The 15,501-nt window shown below is 46.4% G+C and overlaps 2 protein-coding genes across 8 annotated transcripts in view; one reads left to right on the top strand and one right to left on the bottom strand.

Moving 5' to 3' along the window:
* The window catches only part of CPT1C (carnitine palmitoyltransferase 1C), a 68,911-nt gene extending 63,655 nt beyond the window's left edge, over positions 1–5,256 (top strand). For all 7 annotated transcript variants that reach the window (XM_030197976.1, XM_030197979.1, XM_030197972.1 and 4 more), the window contains exons 18-19: positions 2,066–2,158; positions 4,480–5,256. In XM_030197976.1, coding sequence (XP_030053836.1) covers positions 2,066–2,158; positions 4,480–4,569 — 183 coding nt within the window. In that variant the 3' untranslated portion in view covers positions 4,570–5,256. The remainder of the gene's footprint in view (positions 1–2,065; positions 2,159–4,479) is intronic.
* Positions 5,257–8,517: 3,261 nt separating this feature from the next.
* Positions 8,518–15,052, bottom strand: TSKS (testis specific serine kinase substrate). Its single transcript, XM_030194971.1, has 10 exons — positions 14,485–15,052; positions 14,088–14,186; positions 13,913–13,996; positions 12,458–12,541; positions 11,773–12,101; positions 11,453–11,647; positions 10,729–10,887; positions 10,342–10,474; positions 10,046–10,170; positions 8,518–8,692 (listed from the first exon to the last, which is right to left on the bottom strand). Exons 1-10 carry the CDS (start codon positions 14,728–14,730, stop codon positions 8,518–8,520), a joined length of 1,629 nt encoding a protein of 542 aa, XP_030050831.1. The 5' UTR covers positions 14,731–15,052.
* Positions 15,053–15,501: the final 449 nt, after the last annotated feature.

Genomic DNA, 15,501 nt, shown 5'->3' with positions numbered 1-15,501 from the left:
AGCTCTACAGTCCATGCAGATGACTTTTCGACTCCTGGAGCTGCTAGGGTTTGTGATAAATTATCCAAAGTCCCACCTTCTTCCTGTTCAGAAACTCGAATTCATAGGGGCTCTGCTGGATTCTCAGACAGCTCGTGCCTACCTTCCGGAAGCGAGGGCCGACAATCTTCTGTCCCTTGTTTCCTGGGTACGAGTGTCCCAGCAGATCACAGCGCGGCAGATGTTGAGATTGCTCGGCCACATGGCCTCCACAGTGCATGTGACTCCCATGGCCCGCCTCCACATGAGATCAGCTGAATGGACCCTAGCGTTTCAGTGGTACCAAGCTGCTGGGGACCTAAAGGACGTAATCCTGCTGTCCACGAGTTTTCTTCAGTTCCTCCATTGGTGGACAGTTCGGTCCAATTTGACTCTGGGACATCCCTTCCAAATTCCTCAGCTGCAAAAAGTGCTGAAAACGGATGCGTCTCTCCTGGGATGGGGAGCTCATGTCGATGGGCTTCACACCCAAGGGAGTTGGTCCCTCCAGGAACAAGGTCTACAGATCAACCTCCTGGAGTTACGAGCGGTCTGGAACACTCTAAAGGCCTTCAGAGGTCGGCTGTCCCATCAAATTATTCTAATTCAGACAGACAACCAGGTTGCCATGTACTACATCAATAAGCAGGGGGGCACCGGATCTCGCCCCCTGTGGCAGGAGGCCGTCAGAATGTGGCTTTGGGCTCGCCGGAACAGCATGTTTCTTCAAGCCACGTATCTGGCAGGCGTAAACAACAGTCTAGCTGACAGATTGAGCAGGATCATGCAACCTCACGAGTGGTCACTCAATTCCCGAGTGGTACGCAAGATCTTTCAAGCGTGGGGCACCCCTTTGGTGGATGTCTTCGGCGCTCGAGTCAATCACAAGGTCCCTCAGTTCTGTTCCAGACTTCAGCTTAGATTTTGCCTCCTTGGGTCTCTCAGAGGGTGTCTCCAGAGTAGTCCTCCGCACTCACCCTAAGTTCTTGCCGAAGGTGGTGTCGGAATTCTATCTGAACCAGTCAATTGTCTTGCCAACATTCTTCCCCCGTCCGCATACCCGCCCTGCTGAACGTCAAACTGCACACATTGGATTGCAAGAGAGCATTGGCCTTCTATCTGGAGCAGATACAGCCCCACAGACAGTCCGCCCAATTGTTTGTTTCTTTTGATCCCAACAGGAGGAGAGTGGCTGTCTGAAAATGCACCATTTCTAATTGGCTAGCAGATTGCATCTCCTTCGCTTATGCCCAGTCTGGGCTGACTCTTGAGGGTCATGTCACGGCTCATAATGTTAGAGCCATGGCAGCTTCAGTGGCTCACTTGAAGTCAGCCACTATTGAAGAAATTTGCAAGGCTGCGATGTGGTCATCTGTCCACACATTCACATCGCATTACTGCCTACAGCAGGATACCCGACGCGACAGTCGGTTCGGGCAGAATCTGTTTGGGGTTTAGAATCCAACTCCGCCCCCCCTAGGCCCATTGTTATTCTGTTCCAGGCTGCACTCTCAGTTAGTTGAATAAGTTTAGGTCAATCTCAGTTATATCCTCGCCGTTGCGAGGCCCAATTGACCATGTTTGTTGTTTTGAGTGAGCCAGGGGGCTAGGGATACCCCATCAGTGAGAACAAGCAGCCTGCTGGTCCTCGGAGAAAGCGAAAGCTACATACCTGTAGAAGGTATTCTCCGAGGACAGCAGGCTGATTGTTCTCACCAACCCGCCCGCCTCCCCTTTGGAGGTGTGTCTTCCCGTGTCTTTCTTTGTCTTTGCTATTTACTGGACTGATGAACACGAGCGAGTTCGGGCGGGAAGACGGTCGCGCATGCATGGTGTGCATGCATACGCGAGGGCTAGCAAACGTCTTTGCTAGTGAAGATCTCCGATTGAAGGGGCTGCCGCAGACGTCACCCATCAGTGAGAACAATCAGCCTGCTGTCCTCGGAGAATACCTTCTACAGGTATGTAGCTTTCGCTTTTTGCTGTTAGCCAGAAAAGGCAGTATATGAAGACTGTATATGAAGACTAATAAACCATTTTCTTCCAGGTGGCAGATGATGGCTACGGTGTCTCTTATATCATTGTTGGAGAAGATCTTATCAATTTCCATGTGTCCTGCAAACATTCCAGCCCTGAGACAGTGAGTGAACGCAGACCAGTTCTTTACTTCTCCTTCCCATAGCCAAACTAAAAACTATCTGGTCAATTATTCAAAATGATTTAACTGGCCAGAAACAGCCGCTAACCAGTTAAACTGCAAGGCTATCTGCTAATTCCTTGTCTGCTGTTCCAGACCGGTTCAAACACTACGCTTCGGTTATGCACGCCTACCAGCAGAGAGAGACTGAGAACACATAAACTTCCCACTGGAGAACTGTTTTTTCTTTTTGGGGGGCAGTCTTTCTGGATGTTTTGACCCTTTGTTGTTCTCCTGTGTTGCCTTCTAGAAATGGGGTGCTGGTCCGTGGGGGCCACATACAACCCTAGGAGTGTCACACCCGGTTGGCCGGGTCCCTCCCCCGTGTCAGGCTCCCTGGTTTGGGGAAGACCACTGTGCCTCAGCTGCATGTTGGTCATGTGAGCCTTAAGTGGTGATAATCACCATGTTAGTCTCGTAAGAGATATATGTCCTTGGCGGGTCTTTGAGGACTAGGGTCAGAATAGGGTGTGTTCGCCTCTGCGTGCGTCTTTGCCCCAGATATTGGAGTTTCTTTTTGAGAAGGGCCTAGCCTTGGCCTGCTTGAAGGTGCAGCTGGTGGTATTGGCCTGTTTCGGGGTCCAGTTCAGGGCAGGCCTCTGGCTTCCTTGCTTGATGTCATAAGTTTTCATGGGGGGAGGGGTGTCAAGCTTCATCAGCCTCTTCACCAACCTTTAGTTCTGCCATGGGATTTGAATTTGGTTTTGTCTGCTCTGGTGAGGGCTCCTTTTGAGCCATTGTCATCTTGTAAGCTGAAAGATCTTACCTTAAAGGCGGTATTTTTGGTCACCTTTACGTCTGCTAAGAGGTTGTCAGAGCTCCAAGCATTGTCATGCAGGGAACCTTCTTTGTTGTTCTCTGCAGAGAAGGTGGCATTGCTGATGGTTCTTTCCTTTCTGCCTGAAGCAAGGTCATCTTTTCATGTGAATCAGTCTCTTCTGGTTCTTGGGGACTCTTCCAGGGACAAACAGCAATGTCAGATTTCTCACCTTGATGTACAGTGGGTTATTTGTAGAGAACTGAGGAGATCTGCTGTTTGGATCATTTGTCTTATTAGGAGGCAGCAGGAAGGGTGGTTGCTTCCAAGGCGATGTTGGCAAAATGGTTGAACAAAATTATTTCTTTGGCCTGTCTTCTCAGGGACCGACAGGTTCCTTCGGGGCTCAAACTCATTCCACTCGGGAAGTGGCTGCCTCTTGGGCGGAGTCTAGTTTTCCACCACAGGATATCTGTTGAGGGGCAGTCTGATCTTCCTTGTGTACATTTATGCATCATTATCAAATTAATGTGAGGCATGACAGGATGCAGCTTTCAGCACAGGCATTCTGTCTTCAGGGCTCTGTGGGTCCCGCCCATGATTCTTACTGCTCTGGTACTTCCCAAGTGTAATGTCTGGACCGGTCTGGATCAGCCAACAAGGAAGGAGAAATTCAGGCTTACCCGCTAATTTTCTTTCCTTTAGGCTTTCCAAACCAGTCCAGAACCCTTTCTTAGTTCCTGGCTTGTGGCAGGTGGCTAGCGTGCTGGTGTAGCAGTCTGTTGTCGGTGTGGTGTGCACCTGTGGAGGTCTGGAGAGCAGTTAAATTCTGGTTTTGTATAAGATGTAAGTTAAACAAAGAGAGTGCTTAGCACGGCCTTGTCCCTTTGTGCTTGGTATTTGGAAAACAGCCGACAGTTTTAATGTTTCTGTGGTCTTTTCTGCTTTGAGACTGTCATACTAGCTGCCTGGCAGCTGCACAGGAGGGTTATTCTACTCAGAGTTTAGGTGTTGTCAGTCTCCATCTGCTGATACGCGTTCCTAACCTAAATGTATTGTCTGGACTGATCTGGAAAGCCTAAAGGAAAGAAATCTAGCAGATAAGCCTAGTTTCTTCTTTTCAGCGGCACTTAACCGGTTATTGCCACTGAAAATTAGCGGTTAGCAGCTATTTAGGCAGTGTTCTGGGTGCAGAGTTGCCAGTTGGCCAGTTTTGATTATTTAGCGTGTAACCAGCCAGGGTTACCGCATAAAACACAGTCCTATCTTATGCGGCAATCCATTGCTGGTTAAGTTCAGAATATCGACTTTAAGCGGTCATGTGTTAACTGGTGCCTCATAAACCGGATATTCAATGCCAAAGCTTGGACATGGTCTGGCACAGAATATCCAGGAATCATGCTGGTGGCTGAATATTGACCCCTGTAGGTCTGAGTCTCTTTGCTTCAATCATGGAGCTCTTTCCTTCTGCCCTTTCTTAAGCTGCTGTTCTCTGGGATCTTTACAGGGTGCTCATCGATTTGGTGCCCACATCCAAAAGGCTCTCCTGGATATCTTGGCCTTGTTCAGGCTGGATAAGAAGTACCTCAACAAGTAGGACCACCCCTGGCTGCTAGCCGTTTGCACTCCAGAAAGGAAGAGCAAAGAAATGCCAACAAGGCCAGGGATTGCCTCATCGCTCACAGCACAGAAATAGCACGTAAAATGTCTATAGAGCAGCTGCACACACTGTATGAACTGTGGAGCAGCTTTACATAGGGACCTCCACGCACACATAAACCACCCGATCTGTAGGGCACCTTGAATCAGGGAACCACATGGCACATGCAGCTCTGTCAATGCCCCCTCTCCCTAACAGTGTGTCTTGCCTGCAGCAAAGGAAACATTTGCTTTCTCTCTCACACCCGGCATATCCTCTGCTTTGCCTTACCCTTTCAGACTGCATTGAATTTAGTCTTAGTATACTCATCTTTGCATTGTGCTCTCTCTCTCCCTCTCCCCCCCCCCACCCATGCTTATCCTTGCACCCTCTTCACCCTTTTAGCCAGGCCCCCTCTTACGTATACAGTGCATTGGTTTATATCTGTATAAATAGAATTTTACCGAGACCAAAGCATCTAATCTGTCTGCTCTACCTCCCATATGTGGAGTGCTGAGGTTGTCTTAGGACACAGGCATGAAACCACTTGCTGCTAGGTCTTTTCCATCGCTGCTGGCTCTGCATGTTTCAGGGAACAGGTGGCCTGCTATGGGTACTTCATGCTGCTGTGTATAAACCCTGATTAAAAAAAAAAAAAATAAAACCTAGAAAAGTATTTGTTTGCCTTCTCTTTAGGCTCCCAGTTGGAAGGTGATATGCTGGGGCCATTTATCTACTAGTTTGTGAGGCACAGGTGCAGGAGAGCAGCAAGGTGTGTCACTCTGGAAACCAGATCCCACAGACAAGCAAAGAGGGCTGTGTGGACTTCATTCCGAAACATTCCCCCAGCTTATGTCCTCTTGAGCAATGGGAATAGATGTGTCCATCGCTGAGCTGCCACCTCTGAGGATGCTGCGTGTTGCGGTGGAGCCCAGCCCACCATCAACCCACTCAGGGAAAACTGCAGAGGCCATTCTCAGCTCCCCGGAAAGGGATATTTGCAGATTGTCTGCCTGTCAGGAGCAGAGTGCTGGATGAGAAACTGAGGTCCTCCAGAGACAGCAAACGTTTACTGTACTGCTCTGGCCTAGGCCTCCTTCCTCACTTGGATCTTGCTGTTCAAGCCACAGGACTCCCACGTGTGCTGCATGCTAATTAACGTTACCTGGCCATGGGCCTATGCTGGATTTCTGTGACTGAAAAGCACCAGAGTCTTGTGGAAATCATGAGCAGAGCTGTTTCAAGGGCACATTCCTCCTGCAAGCTGCTGGGTAGAAACAGGGCTATTCCACTGTCCTGTGGACAGCTCTGTAGGCAAAGGACCAAGTGCCATGTCACTCCCCTCTGGAGCAGGGCATTTCTTCTCCAGAGGAATGTGCTTGGGGCTGTTGCATCCTGTCTGCCTCTGAGCTTTTGCTTTGTTTCCTGTGTTCAGTGTCTCTGATTAATCTTATTGCCATTTATCAATGCAATTTCAATATTGAGAAACACTTGAGGGCCATTAAAAGCCATTATTTAAAACCTGATTAGTACATACAGGAAGTCTGCTTCAACTTTCTTTTGAGTCAGCCTCAATGTGTAAACTGTAAAATGGTGTAAAAGCAATGAGTATTCCTGACACACTGCTGCTAGTGTAACCCCCCCCCCCAAAAAAAAAAAAAACAAAAAACAAAACACCCTGAGAACACTGATGTGAACCGGCATCCTAGGAACGCATGGTTTGGAATAGTATACCTTCAACAAAAATACTGGCAAATGAGATTATTGTTATAGTGCAATTGTGAGAGCGTCTCAAGTAGTCCAGCTGCATTTCAACAAAGCATAAAGAAAGAAAAATGATTCTAGGCAGGTGGTGAATAGGGCCCACTAGTCAAAGGACTTATGCTCCTAAATTGTCCTCTGAAAATTTAACAGGACTGAATGTCTCAATTTCACTAAGGTCCTAAATTTAGGAGTGGGTGGTAATGGGCAGATTTTCAGCTGCAAATGCTTCTAAGGTGGGTTGAAATAGAGCACAAATTTAGGAGCTGAACTTTTTTTTTTTTTTTTTTCTACTATTGGCCCCAATTGTATGTAAATGAAGTCTAAAAAGCTAATATTGTAGAGTGAGATGTATGACACTAAATGCAGATATAGCATCTCAGAGGACCTGGTAGAAGGGAGGACCCCAATGGAAAATTGTAATGCCAAATTATATCAAACTAGGAACATAAGAACAGCCATACTGGGTCAGTATCCTGCTTCAGTGACCAATCCAGGTCACAGGTACCTGGCAGAAACCCAATTAGTAGCAATGTTCCATGCTACCAGTCCTGAGGCAAACAGTGGCTGCCCCATGTCCATATCAATAACAGACTATGGACTTTTCCTCCAGGAACTTGTACAAACCTTTATTAAACCCAGATACACTAACCTCTGTTACCACATCCTCCATCAGCAAGTTCCAGAACTTAACTATTCTTTGAGTGAAAAAATATTTCCTCCTATTTGTTTTAAAAGTATTTCCATGTAATTTCACTGAGTGTCCCCTCGTCTTTGTACTTTTTGAAATTGAAAAATCGATTCACTTTTACCTGTTCTACAGCACTCAGGATTTTATAGACCTCAATCATATCCCCCCTCAGCCGTCTCTTTTCCAAGCTGAAGAGTCCTAACCTCTTTACCCTTCCTCATACGGGAGGAGTTCCATCCCCTTTATCATTTTGGTCAAATGGCTGGAAGAGTGGTACTATATGTTAAGGATGGCAGGATAGAAGTCTATAAGTAGTAGGAAACAAAATGCAATGCACAGATTTTATGGCTAGAAATTCCTTGTGTGATGAGGAAGAGAATAGTAGTGGGGTATTCTACCTTTCACTGTACAGGGAGGAAAGAGATAGTGAATTGCTACCAATTGTGGTAGCCCCCCTTAATTTTTGTCAACACAATAGTAATAGATTTCAATTACTCCAGTATTAATAGAGTAAATGTCTCATCCAGACTTGTTAGGGAAGTCAGTTTTCTAGATGCAGTAAATGACGTGTGTCATGGAGCATCTGGTCCTGGAACTGAGGAGAAGGGGGGACCTGGTGTAAGGGGTAACAGGGGTGGGGCCACTTCCCAATAGTCGTCACAATGCCAGTGGAGAGAGAGAACTTTTGCTGTAGTATTTACTTTTCAAAAGGTTGCCGAGGTTAAAAATTTGCATGAAGTGTGGACATTTCTTTAAAATATACCATTCCTTATCGTCCATGCCAGACCAGTTCAGGTGAGTAGGTTATGGCCAAGATATGGATGCCCGTGGATTGAGCCAGCTCATAACTGACTTCACTAGGGGGCTGGTGCAGCCTTCAGCTCCTCAGATGGAAACTGGGAGCCACTCATTTAATGGCATTACTCTATTTAGGGTCCTGTGCAGTCCACAGCCAGCAAGTATTCCTCAGTCTTCAGCAAATGGTAGATGCTTATGTAATTCTGTACTTTTGCAAATTACCTCGACGCATTTTGTGGAAGGCGGTATATTAATTTTAATACATGGAATTGGGAAAATAGGGTTGGACAAGTTCCTGGAGGAAAAGTCCTTTAAAATGATTACACAAGTTGACAGGAAAGCCATTTTCTCCCTGGAAATGAGCTATGAAAAGTTGATTTTCTCATGGAACTTGCCAGGTATAATGTATCCCAGACTGGCCACGATTGCAGTCATACTGTCCCAGCGGATGCTGGTTTGACTCAGAATGGTTTATGCATGAATTCCCTCTCTGAGTATACAGAGCAAGGCTGGTACCCTGCTGCTAGTGTTACCTTCTGGACTCTTCCCTCCTTGAACACACTGTGTGTACATGGCTCATGAAAGTGCCTAGGTGTAAATTTGAGAAACCTTGTCAAGAGACATCCATCTGGACTTTGATTCCAGTGAATAATTTTTTAATTTAATGACATGGAGCTACTATTTTGAACATTTCCATCGGGACAGGACCTACAGCTCTCCAGGGTCTCATCAGCCTCCCTCACGGCGGTTGGTTGGTCTGCTGACAGCTTGCACAGTTTCTCTTGCATGGAACACATCTTCAGATAGATGTCCTCCAAGTCCATTTTCTCTCTGTAAGGAGGATTAGAGATAGGGAGTTGGCATTTTGCCCTTGTCTTCCCTTCAGTACACCAACTCTATTTCCAGAGGTGATAAATCCTAGTGCCTCAAGTAGGGTACTCAGTCACATGGATGAACAAAACCCATTGCATGCACTAGAGCGTGGGTTTTGAACTCTGTCCTTGGGACATACCCAGTTGGTCATGTTTTCAGGATCCCCAAAATGAATATGCATAAGAAGTTGGCATACAGTGGAGGCAGCGCATGCAAATTTATCTCGTGCATATTCATTGTGGATATCTTGAAAAGCAGACTGGATTGACAAGCCCTGCACTAGAGCAGTGATTTTCAACCCAGGGACCACCTGGCCAGGATATCCACAATGAATATGCATGATTTAGATTTGCAAGCACTGCCTTCTTGCTGTGCAAATCTACCTTATGCATAGTCATTGAATATCCTAAAAAACAGACTGGGTTGAAAACCACCGCACTGGAGGGCTGCTTCATTAAGGAGTGACGTTTTACAGTCCTTTAGAAGTTGGCACTGGGCATCCAGATGCTGCTCAGCAATAATGTACATTCTAAGCTGAACACAGGTTTAAATATGGAAAACAAAGAGCACCAACTAAACTCTTTATGGATTAGAGACAGGTTATTGATGTACACCCAGCAGCAGTTATGCGTTGAGGCCTGCTCGTCCCTTGGCCTCTGGGACACTGTTAAGTCTTTTCATGTCAGCTGAACAGTCCCAACACAGTGAAATGGGACAGTTCCCTTCCCAAGCAGCTGCCAGAAGTGAGGCACGGCAGCTGCTTTTGTTTTTTACTGGCATGCACGTGGGAAGCGCACTCCCTGTGCTTCTCAGTCCCATGAAATGACTTTTCTTTTTAGTTCAATTTGCCATTCTGTCTCTGCCTTTTGAGTCAGCTTGCTATTTAATGATAGGGGATCAGTGAAGCCTCAAACTACATATAAGGGAGAAGTCCTCACACATTCATTTTGGAGACTCTGGTGCAGCAGTTCCTCCCTGGCACAGGTGAGGAGGTCCTGTTTTAGCACAGAACTGGGGCCCAGTGCTCATATTTAACTTAAGCTTCTTTGCCTAGACTTGCACAGGCATTGAGGTTATAATTCTTGTTTTTCTTTTGTTTACAAATACTGGGTACCATCCCTAGAGGAGATTTGTGATGATTCTCTTTTACACATCAGTTATGATAAACCGTAGAGACAGGATTAGGGGCAACTTGCTTCCCAGTTTCCCGATTTTTTTTTTTTTTTGATAGGACATCCAGAACTAGATCTCTGCAGCTCCCCCAATATGTCTGCTGTCTAACGGATAATATTCACAGCTCTGGGCACTCACTCAGTTTTCAGCTTCCGGTGGGACAGAATGTTCTGCAGTCTCAGGGCATCATCGTGTACAACTCTGAGGTCGGATCTCAACACCACCGCCTGCATGTGTGTCTCAAGAGCATGACGTTCCAGCTCCTGTTAGGGGGAAATAATAGAAAAGAAAGGGAAAGAGAGAAAAACGCTACTAAATTCATCACAGCTATTGGGCATCCTGTAGAGAAGTGCAAGAGGGGGCAGAACGGGATCTCTGGCTATGCAGCTGAAAATAGACTTTATTCATTAGCTGCTAGAGCTTTTTCACAGTACCAGGATTTTCTTTTGCAGTTGCTGACAGCTGGTGCAGGCATTGCGCTGGTTGAAAAGTTTGATCTCCTCTAATAGTGGGATCATTGCTTCCTCCATGGTCTGTTTAAGGCTCTCGGTAGTCAAGCAGCTGGCACTAGAGGAAGGAAAGGAAGAAAATAGGGCACCCATCATCTTGAATATCCAGTCCAATGTTCCCTTTTTACTTATCTTGTCCAGGTCCCCACAACCCCCACCCAACCTACCGTTCCATTCAATGGGAGCTCAAACTCAATTACAAACAGTACAACCATCTTTCTCTCCCAGGCAATATTTTAGTTTATACAATTCTGCATAGGCCAAGTTCTACATCTTTTGGGGCTGATAGTCTCCCCTATACTCTACTGGTACCTGGGGCATTCGGTGAGCCCCAACATGGAGCACTCTGGCATTTCAAAGCCTTTTGTCCCTGACAGCTGCTTGGAGATGTCTTCTATCAGAGGCTTCACCTGCCACAGGGTGTCCATGTCTTTCTGGAGCTGAGAAAAGGAGGAGGAAATTCTCTTCATGCTACAAAAGAAGGACAATTTATTAGATTGGCATTTGAAAGTACCAAATGAAATAAAAATGTGACTAGCCAAGCAAACATTAAGCCAGATGTGCAGAGGCAGACAAACACAATCAATTAGAGCCAGATGTGAAACAACTAAAGAGAAAGTCTTCCAGAGCTAGACATGAGCCTGATGTGAAAAAAGTGAAGAGAAACCACAACTAGACAAAGCCAGAAGCCTTCCAGAGCCACAAGAGAACCTGCTAAAGACAAAGCCCAGTTAGCCAAAACAAGAAGCCTTGGAGAACTAGAAGAGAACCAGCTAAACGCAAACCGTAACTAGCCACAGCCAGAAGCCTTGCAGAGCTACAAGAGAACCCACTGAATACAAACAAGCAGCTACAGACTTGCCGGAATCAGCCCAAGCCAAATGTGAACCATTAAAGGACAAGCTGGAGCTAGATATAATAACCATGAACCCAGGTGGTGGAGAGACCCTTGCTGTATTGAACTACAGTTCTTGGATGCACCATGTCATTAGTCAAGTTCTTACTCCCCCCCCCCCCCTCCCCGCAATGGACCTACGTGGTGGAGACATTATCTGTGTTGGACTGCAGTTCCTGGAGGCTCTGTACGATGAAGCCTTGCTCCTTCTGCGCCCGCTCCCACTGGGACAGGAAGAGATCAAAGCGACTGCAGATATGAGTAATGATCCTTAGGACTTCTTCGTGTGACAGGATCTCCTTCTGATGGTTCCCCTCCAACTCCTCCAGGCCCTCCCTGCCAAAGGAGAGAGAGAAAGTATTACTGCAGGCACGTTCTGCCAACACAGAGAGAGAGAGAAATAGCATTACCCCAAGTAAACATGACAACCACCCTATTAGTGCATATAAAGCCTTCAGTACCTGATTTGGTTCAGGGTGTAGGTCAGCATTTTGATCTCTTCTATCACAGGAGTTGCAGTCTCCATGGCCGGTTGTGTTCTCTGGGTCTGTTGCTCACAGGAGTGCTGTAGGCCCACAATGGAGGTGAGCATCAGGGCCACGGCTTTACTTAGCACCCCTGTCCAAGCATCCTCGGTTCTGGCTGTGACTCTAGGCAGGCCTGTAGGGCTGAAAGGTATCTCTGTGCTGCACGTTGCAGTGCTTGCTGCCATCTTTGTTTCCTGCTGCTTGCTTTCGTGACTTTCCAGCTCGTGCTGCCTCACCACCTCCTGCAAGGAATTCAGCCTCTCCTGGAGGAGGAATGAGTAGAATGTCACTGGATGTCACAGGAGCATGCCCCCACACCATAGCCTTGGGCTTCCTACACTCTACACCTCACTGCTAAGCATCTCATTGCAGCATCTGACAGCCATGACACGCAGATGATAACACTGTGCATGCTTGGAAGAAAGCAGATACTGAACCATTCTGGCTTCTCAAAAAGAGAATCAGTGCTCAGCAGGACAGCTGTTTCCTCATAAATACCTTCCTTGGTCACAGGATGAGAGTGGGAAAGGATGCTGTTCACCAGTAGCTGTCCAATATGGGTACTAGCAACCAAGACCAAGGTGGACTTTGGCCTTTACCCCGATCATGGCCCCCGTACCTCCAGGATAAGGGAATTCTCCTTCAGCATGCTGACCTTCTTCTCAGCGTCTTCTACAGATTTTGTCACTTTCTGACAGGTCTCCTGTACACACAAGGAAAGATGAAAGGCCGATAAGTCAGAATGTATCAAGTTTAGCAGAATGGGGAATGACATTAATGAAATCCTGTTGAAGGTGACTTAGTAGATATGTAGTCTGGGGATTTATTCTGATGCACGGTTGACTTTAGATGGGCAAATATCATGCGTGGTTCAATCTTGCTTTGCTAGCTTATGCCTTTTATGGTGCACAAGGCTATTCTTCCAAACAGCTGACCTTGTTCAGGTGATGGATGCTCCAATCATTAATCAGCTAGCTTATTGCAACTATTTACATTCTATTTTGCCAAAGTAACAACTGGAGTGCTTATAGGTGCTGTAGATTACTAACTGGAGCAAAAGTGTGTGATCATATCACTCCAATGTTTCCACTTGTTACCAGTGGAGAAGTAGATTAAATTTAAGAAACTGTGTATGGTCTTTAGGGTGGTTCGTTGCAAGCTATGTCGGAAGTATCTTCAGTCCTCTCAGCTGTCATTATTAAGTGTTCCATATTATGTCCTGCTTTAATGTGTTAGGTAACGAGCACTTGCTTTCTTAGGTCCTCAGTTGTGGAAGGATTTACCATTGGATTTACAACTGGAACTTAATTATTTGAGATTCTGCAAAGTGACTAAAGCTTGACTGTGTAACCTATGATCAGATGTTGAAAGTAGTGGGGATTCTGTGGCAGTTCATGGGCAGTAGTTTTTCAGTCCTTTTTGGGGTTTTTAATTTTTTTTTTTTTGTGAGGGGTGAGTTGTATTTTAAGGAGATGCTTAATTTTTCTCCATTTTATGTAAATGTATCACACTTTGAATTTTTAATAAGGCAACTATCAGAGCTTCCCAAACTGTGGGTCAGGACCCCAACTAGGGTTAAAAAACTGACATTTGGGGTCATGACCTGGGTAGGCTCTCCATAGGTGCATCATTTTTCTGCACAATTTTATTTGGCTGCAAGCAGTGGTTACAGCCCCAAAATGATTGATAAGCAGTGCTATATTTGTCTAGATGGGGTATATAAATTCATTTTATAGTGTCAGGACTCGGTCATAGCCTGGGGTTCCCACTCTCAATCCATTTGATGGCAACAGGAGAACCTTGCCCCCCCCCCCCCCCCCCCCCCCCACGTGTCTTTGCTCAAATAGTCCTCCCTGCACCTAGCCACTGTTCCAGCAATAGAATCCATCCCTTCACTGAAGAAACTGCTAGCAATAGAACCCAACTGTCTACCAGAGAGACCCTGCCATCCACACACATCCATTACCACCACTTCCCCACACACACACAAAGCTTCTTAAATGGGAACCAAGCCTGCCTTGGAGAAGACCACTTGCACGTAAGGTTGCAGTGGGCTGGCAACAGCGGACAGTACCTCCAGTTTATTACAGTAAGCTTCCAACTCCTCTGCTTCCTGATGTCTCAGTTCCAGATTTTCACACAAGGCCGCACATTCGCTCTGTAAAGAGATACATGCACTAGGTGACATGGGAAGAGGCATCTACACAGCTGTGTGAGATCAAGAGGAGGGTGGGAGCTAAAGCACATACCTCCAAGTTTTTTACATGTTGATTGATGTTGGCAGATCTTTTCGTTAGGTCACTGATGGAGTCTTTGGCTTTCATCAAGCGTTCGCTCAGGCCTGTCTCCTGCAGAGAAACAAAAAGCCTCTAACACACTTAGTGGTTCATAGGCCAGGAGAGGGCTGGGAGTGTAATGGAGAGAACACAAACACCAGGTTTGGAAAGGCAGATCATGCACAGGATTTCTACACTGAAGAGTTTTTAACAGCAGCACAGGCTTTGCTTTAGCTAATCGGAAACCAGTATATGGATGCAATACTGAGAAACAGAATCAAACAAATAACATTCAGTCAGAAGTGATGGAGACGTCACATTCAGTGATCTGATCAGCAGGCAGCCCTGCTTTTCTTAGTTCCTTTCTTACCGAGTTATTCTCCTCTTCAGAATCCGGCTCAGGCTGCAGAAAGGCCATCAGATTTTCACTGGCCAAACCCGATCCCTCTTCTGTAGTCTCACTCTCTGTGGTCTCATTGTCCACCTCAGCCAGATTCAGGGCCGACACATTGGTGCAAGCGGAGGAGCGCTTCAGCTGCAGGTGCCACTGCATGGAATCATCGGCCTTACAGGTCTCCACCCTGAAAAGGGAGGCGAAGGGGTTTCTTTCAAGCATCCAGTTAGAAAAACACTCCTTAATTTGACTGCGATCAGTAACTGAAACTGGGATCCTTGTGTTAAGTGTGTAAATGACATCTGCCTCTTCTTTGGACTAGAATTAAGTGCAATGTAAAAAGTATGTAGGATGCAGCTTTCCACCTGTATATCTCCGTGAAGGAGATGAGAGGTCAGTCTCCTAGGCCTATTTCCCCAAGGACGGCGTTTCGAATGGGCATCGCCACTGCTAATTTTTGTTTAAAATGCGGGCCCAACTTAGCCACTTTGGGTATATTTTTTTGTTATTGCCGCAAGGGTTTTGAACCTTGTAATAAATTTCTACAGGCTCATTTAGCTCTTAGTTCTCAGTTGTTTTTGTTTGCTGATGTTACAGCTTTGCTCCCATATTTTATTATACTATTTGACTACATTGGCCTGTAATGCTATTTTGATGAATGGGAGGCAGCCTCAGGCACCTAATGTAACACAATAGTGAAATTTAGTCTGTGCTGTGCTGATGATGGGTGGGCTCAGCCTCAAGGGAATGGTGTAAGTCTCAACAACTATGGGAACCCATCTGGAGTGCAGTGCCACATAGAGCACATAGCTGGGTGTTGAAGTGTGTTGGGGTTTTGTGTATGTCCGCAGGTCCTGGGTAGCTGGCTTAGAATGGACTTTCTGTTTCATTTCCAGTCCTGCTTGGAATATAATGGGGCAGTGACTAGCATCAGTGTGGGTAGGGGAGGGGTTGGGTTTGGGGGATAAAACACAAAATGTTCATGGCTGGAGT

This window comes from Microcaecilia unicolor, chromosome 3 (assembly GCF_901765095.1).
Source record: "Microcaecilia unicolor chromosome 3, aMicUni1.1, whole genome shotgun sequence".
Classification (NCBI taxonomy): Eukaryota; Metazoa; Chordata; class Amphibia; order Gymnophiona; family Siphonopidae; genus Microcaecilia; species Microcaecilia unicolor.
The sequence above is the reverse complement of the archived record's forward strand: the minus strand, read 5'-3'. Positions and strand labels throughout refer to the sequence as shown.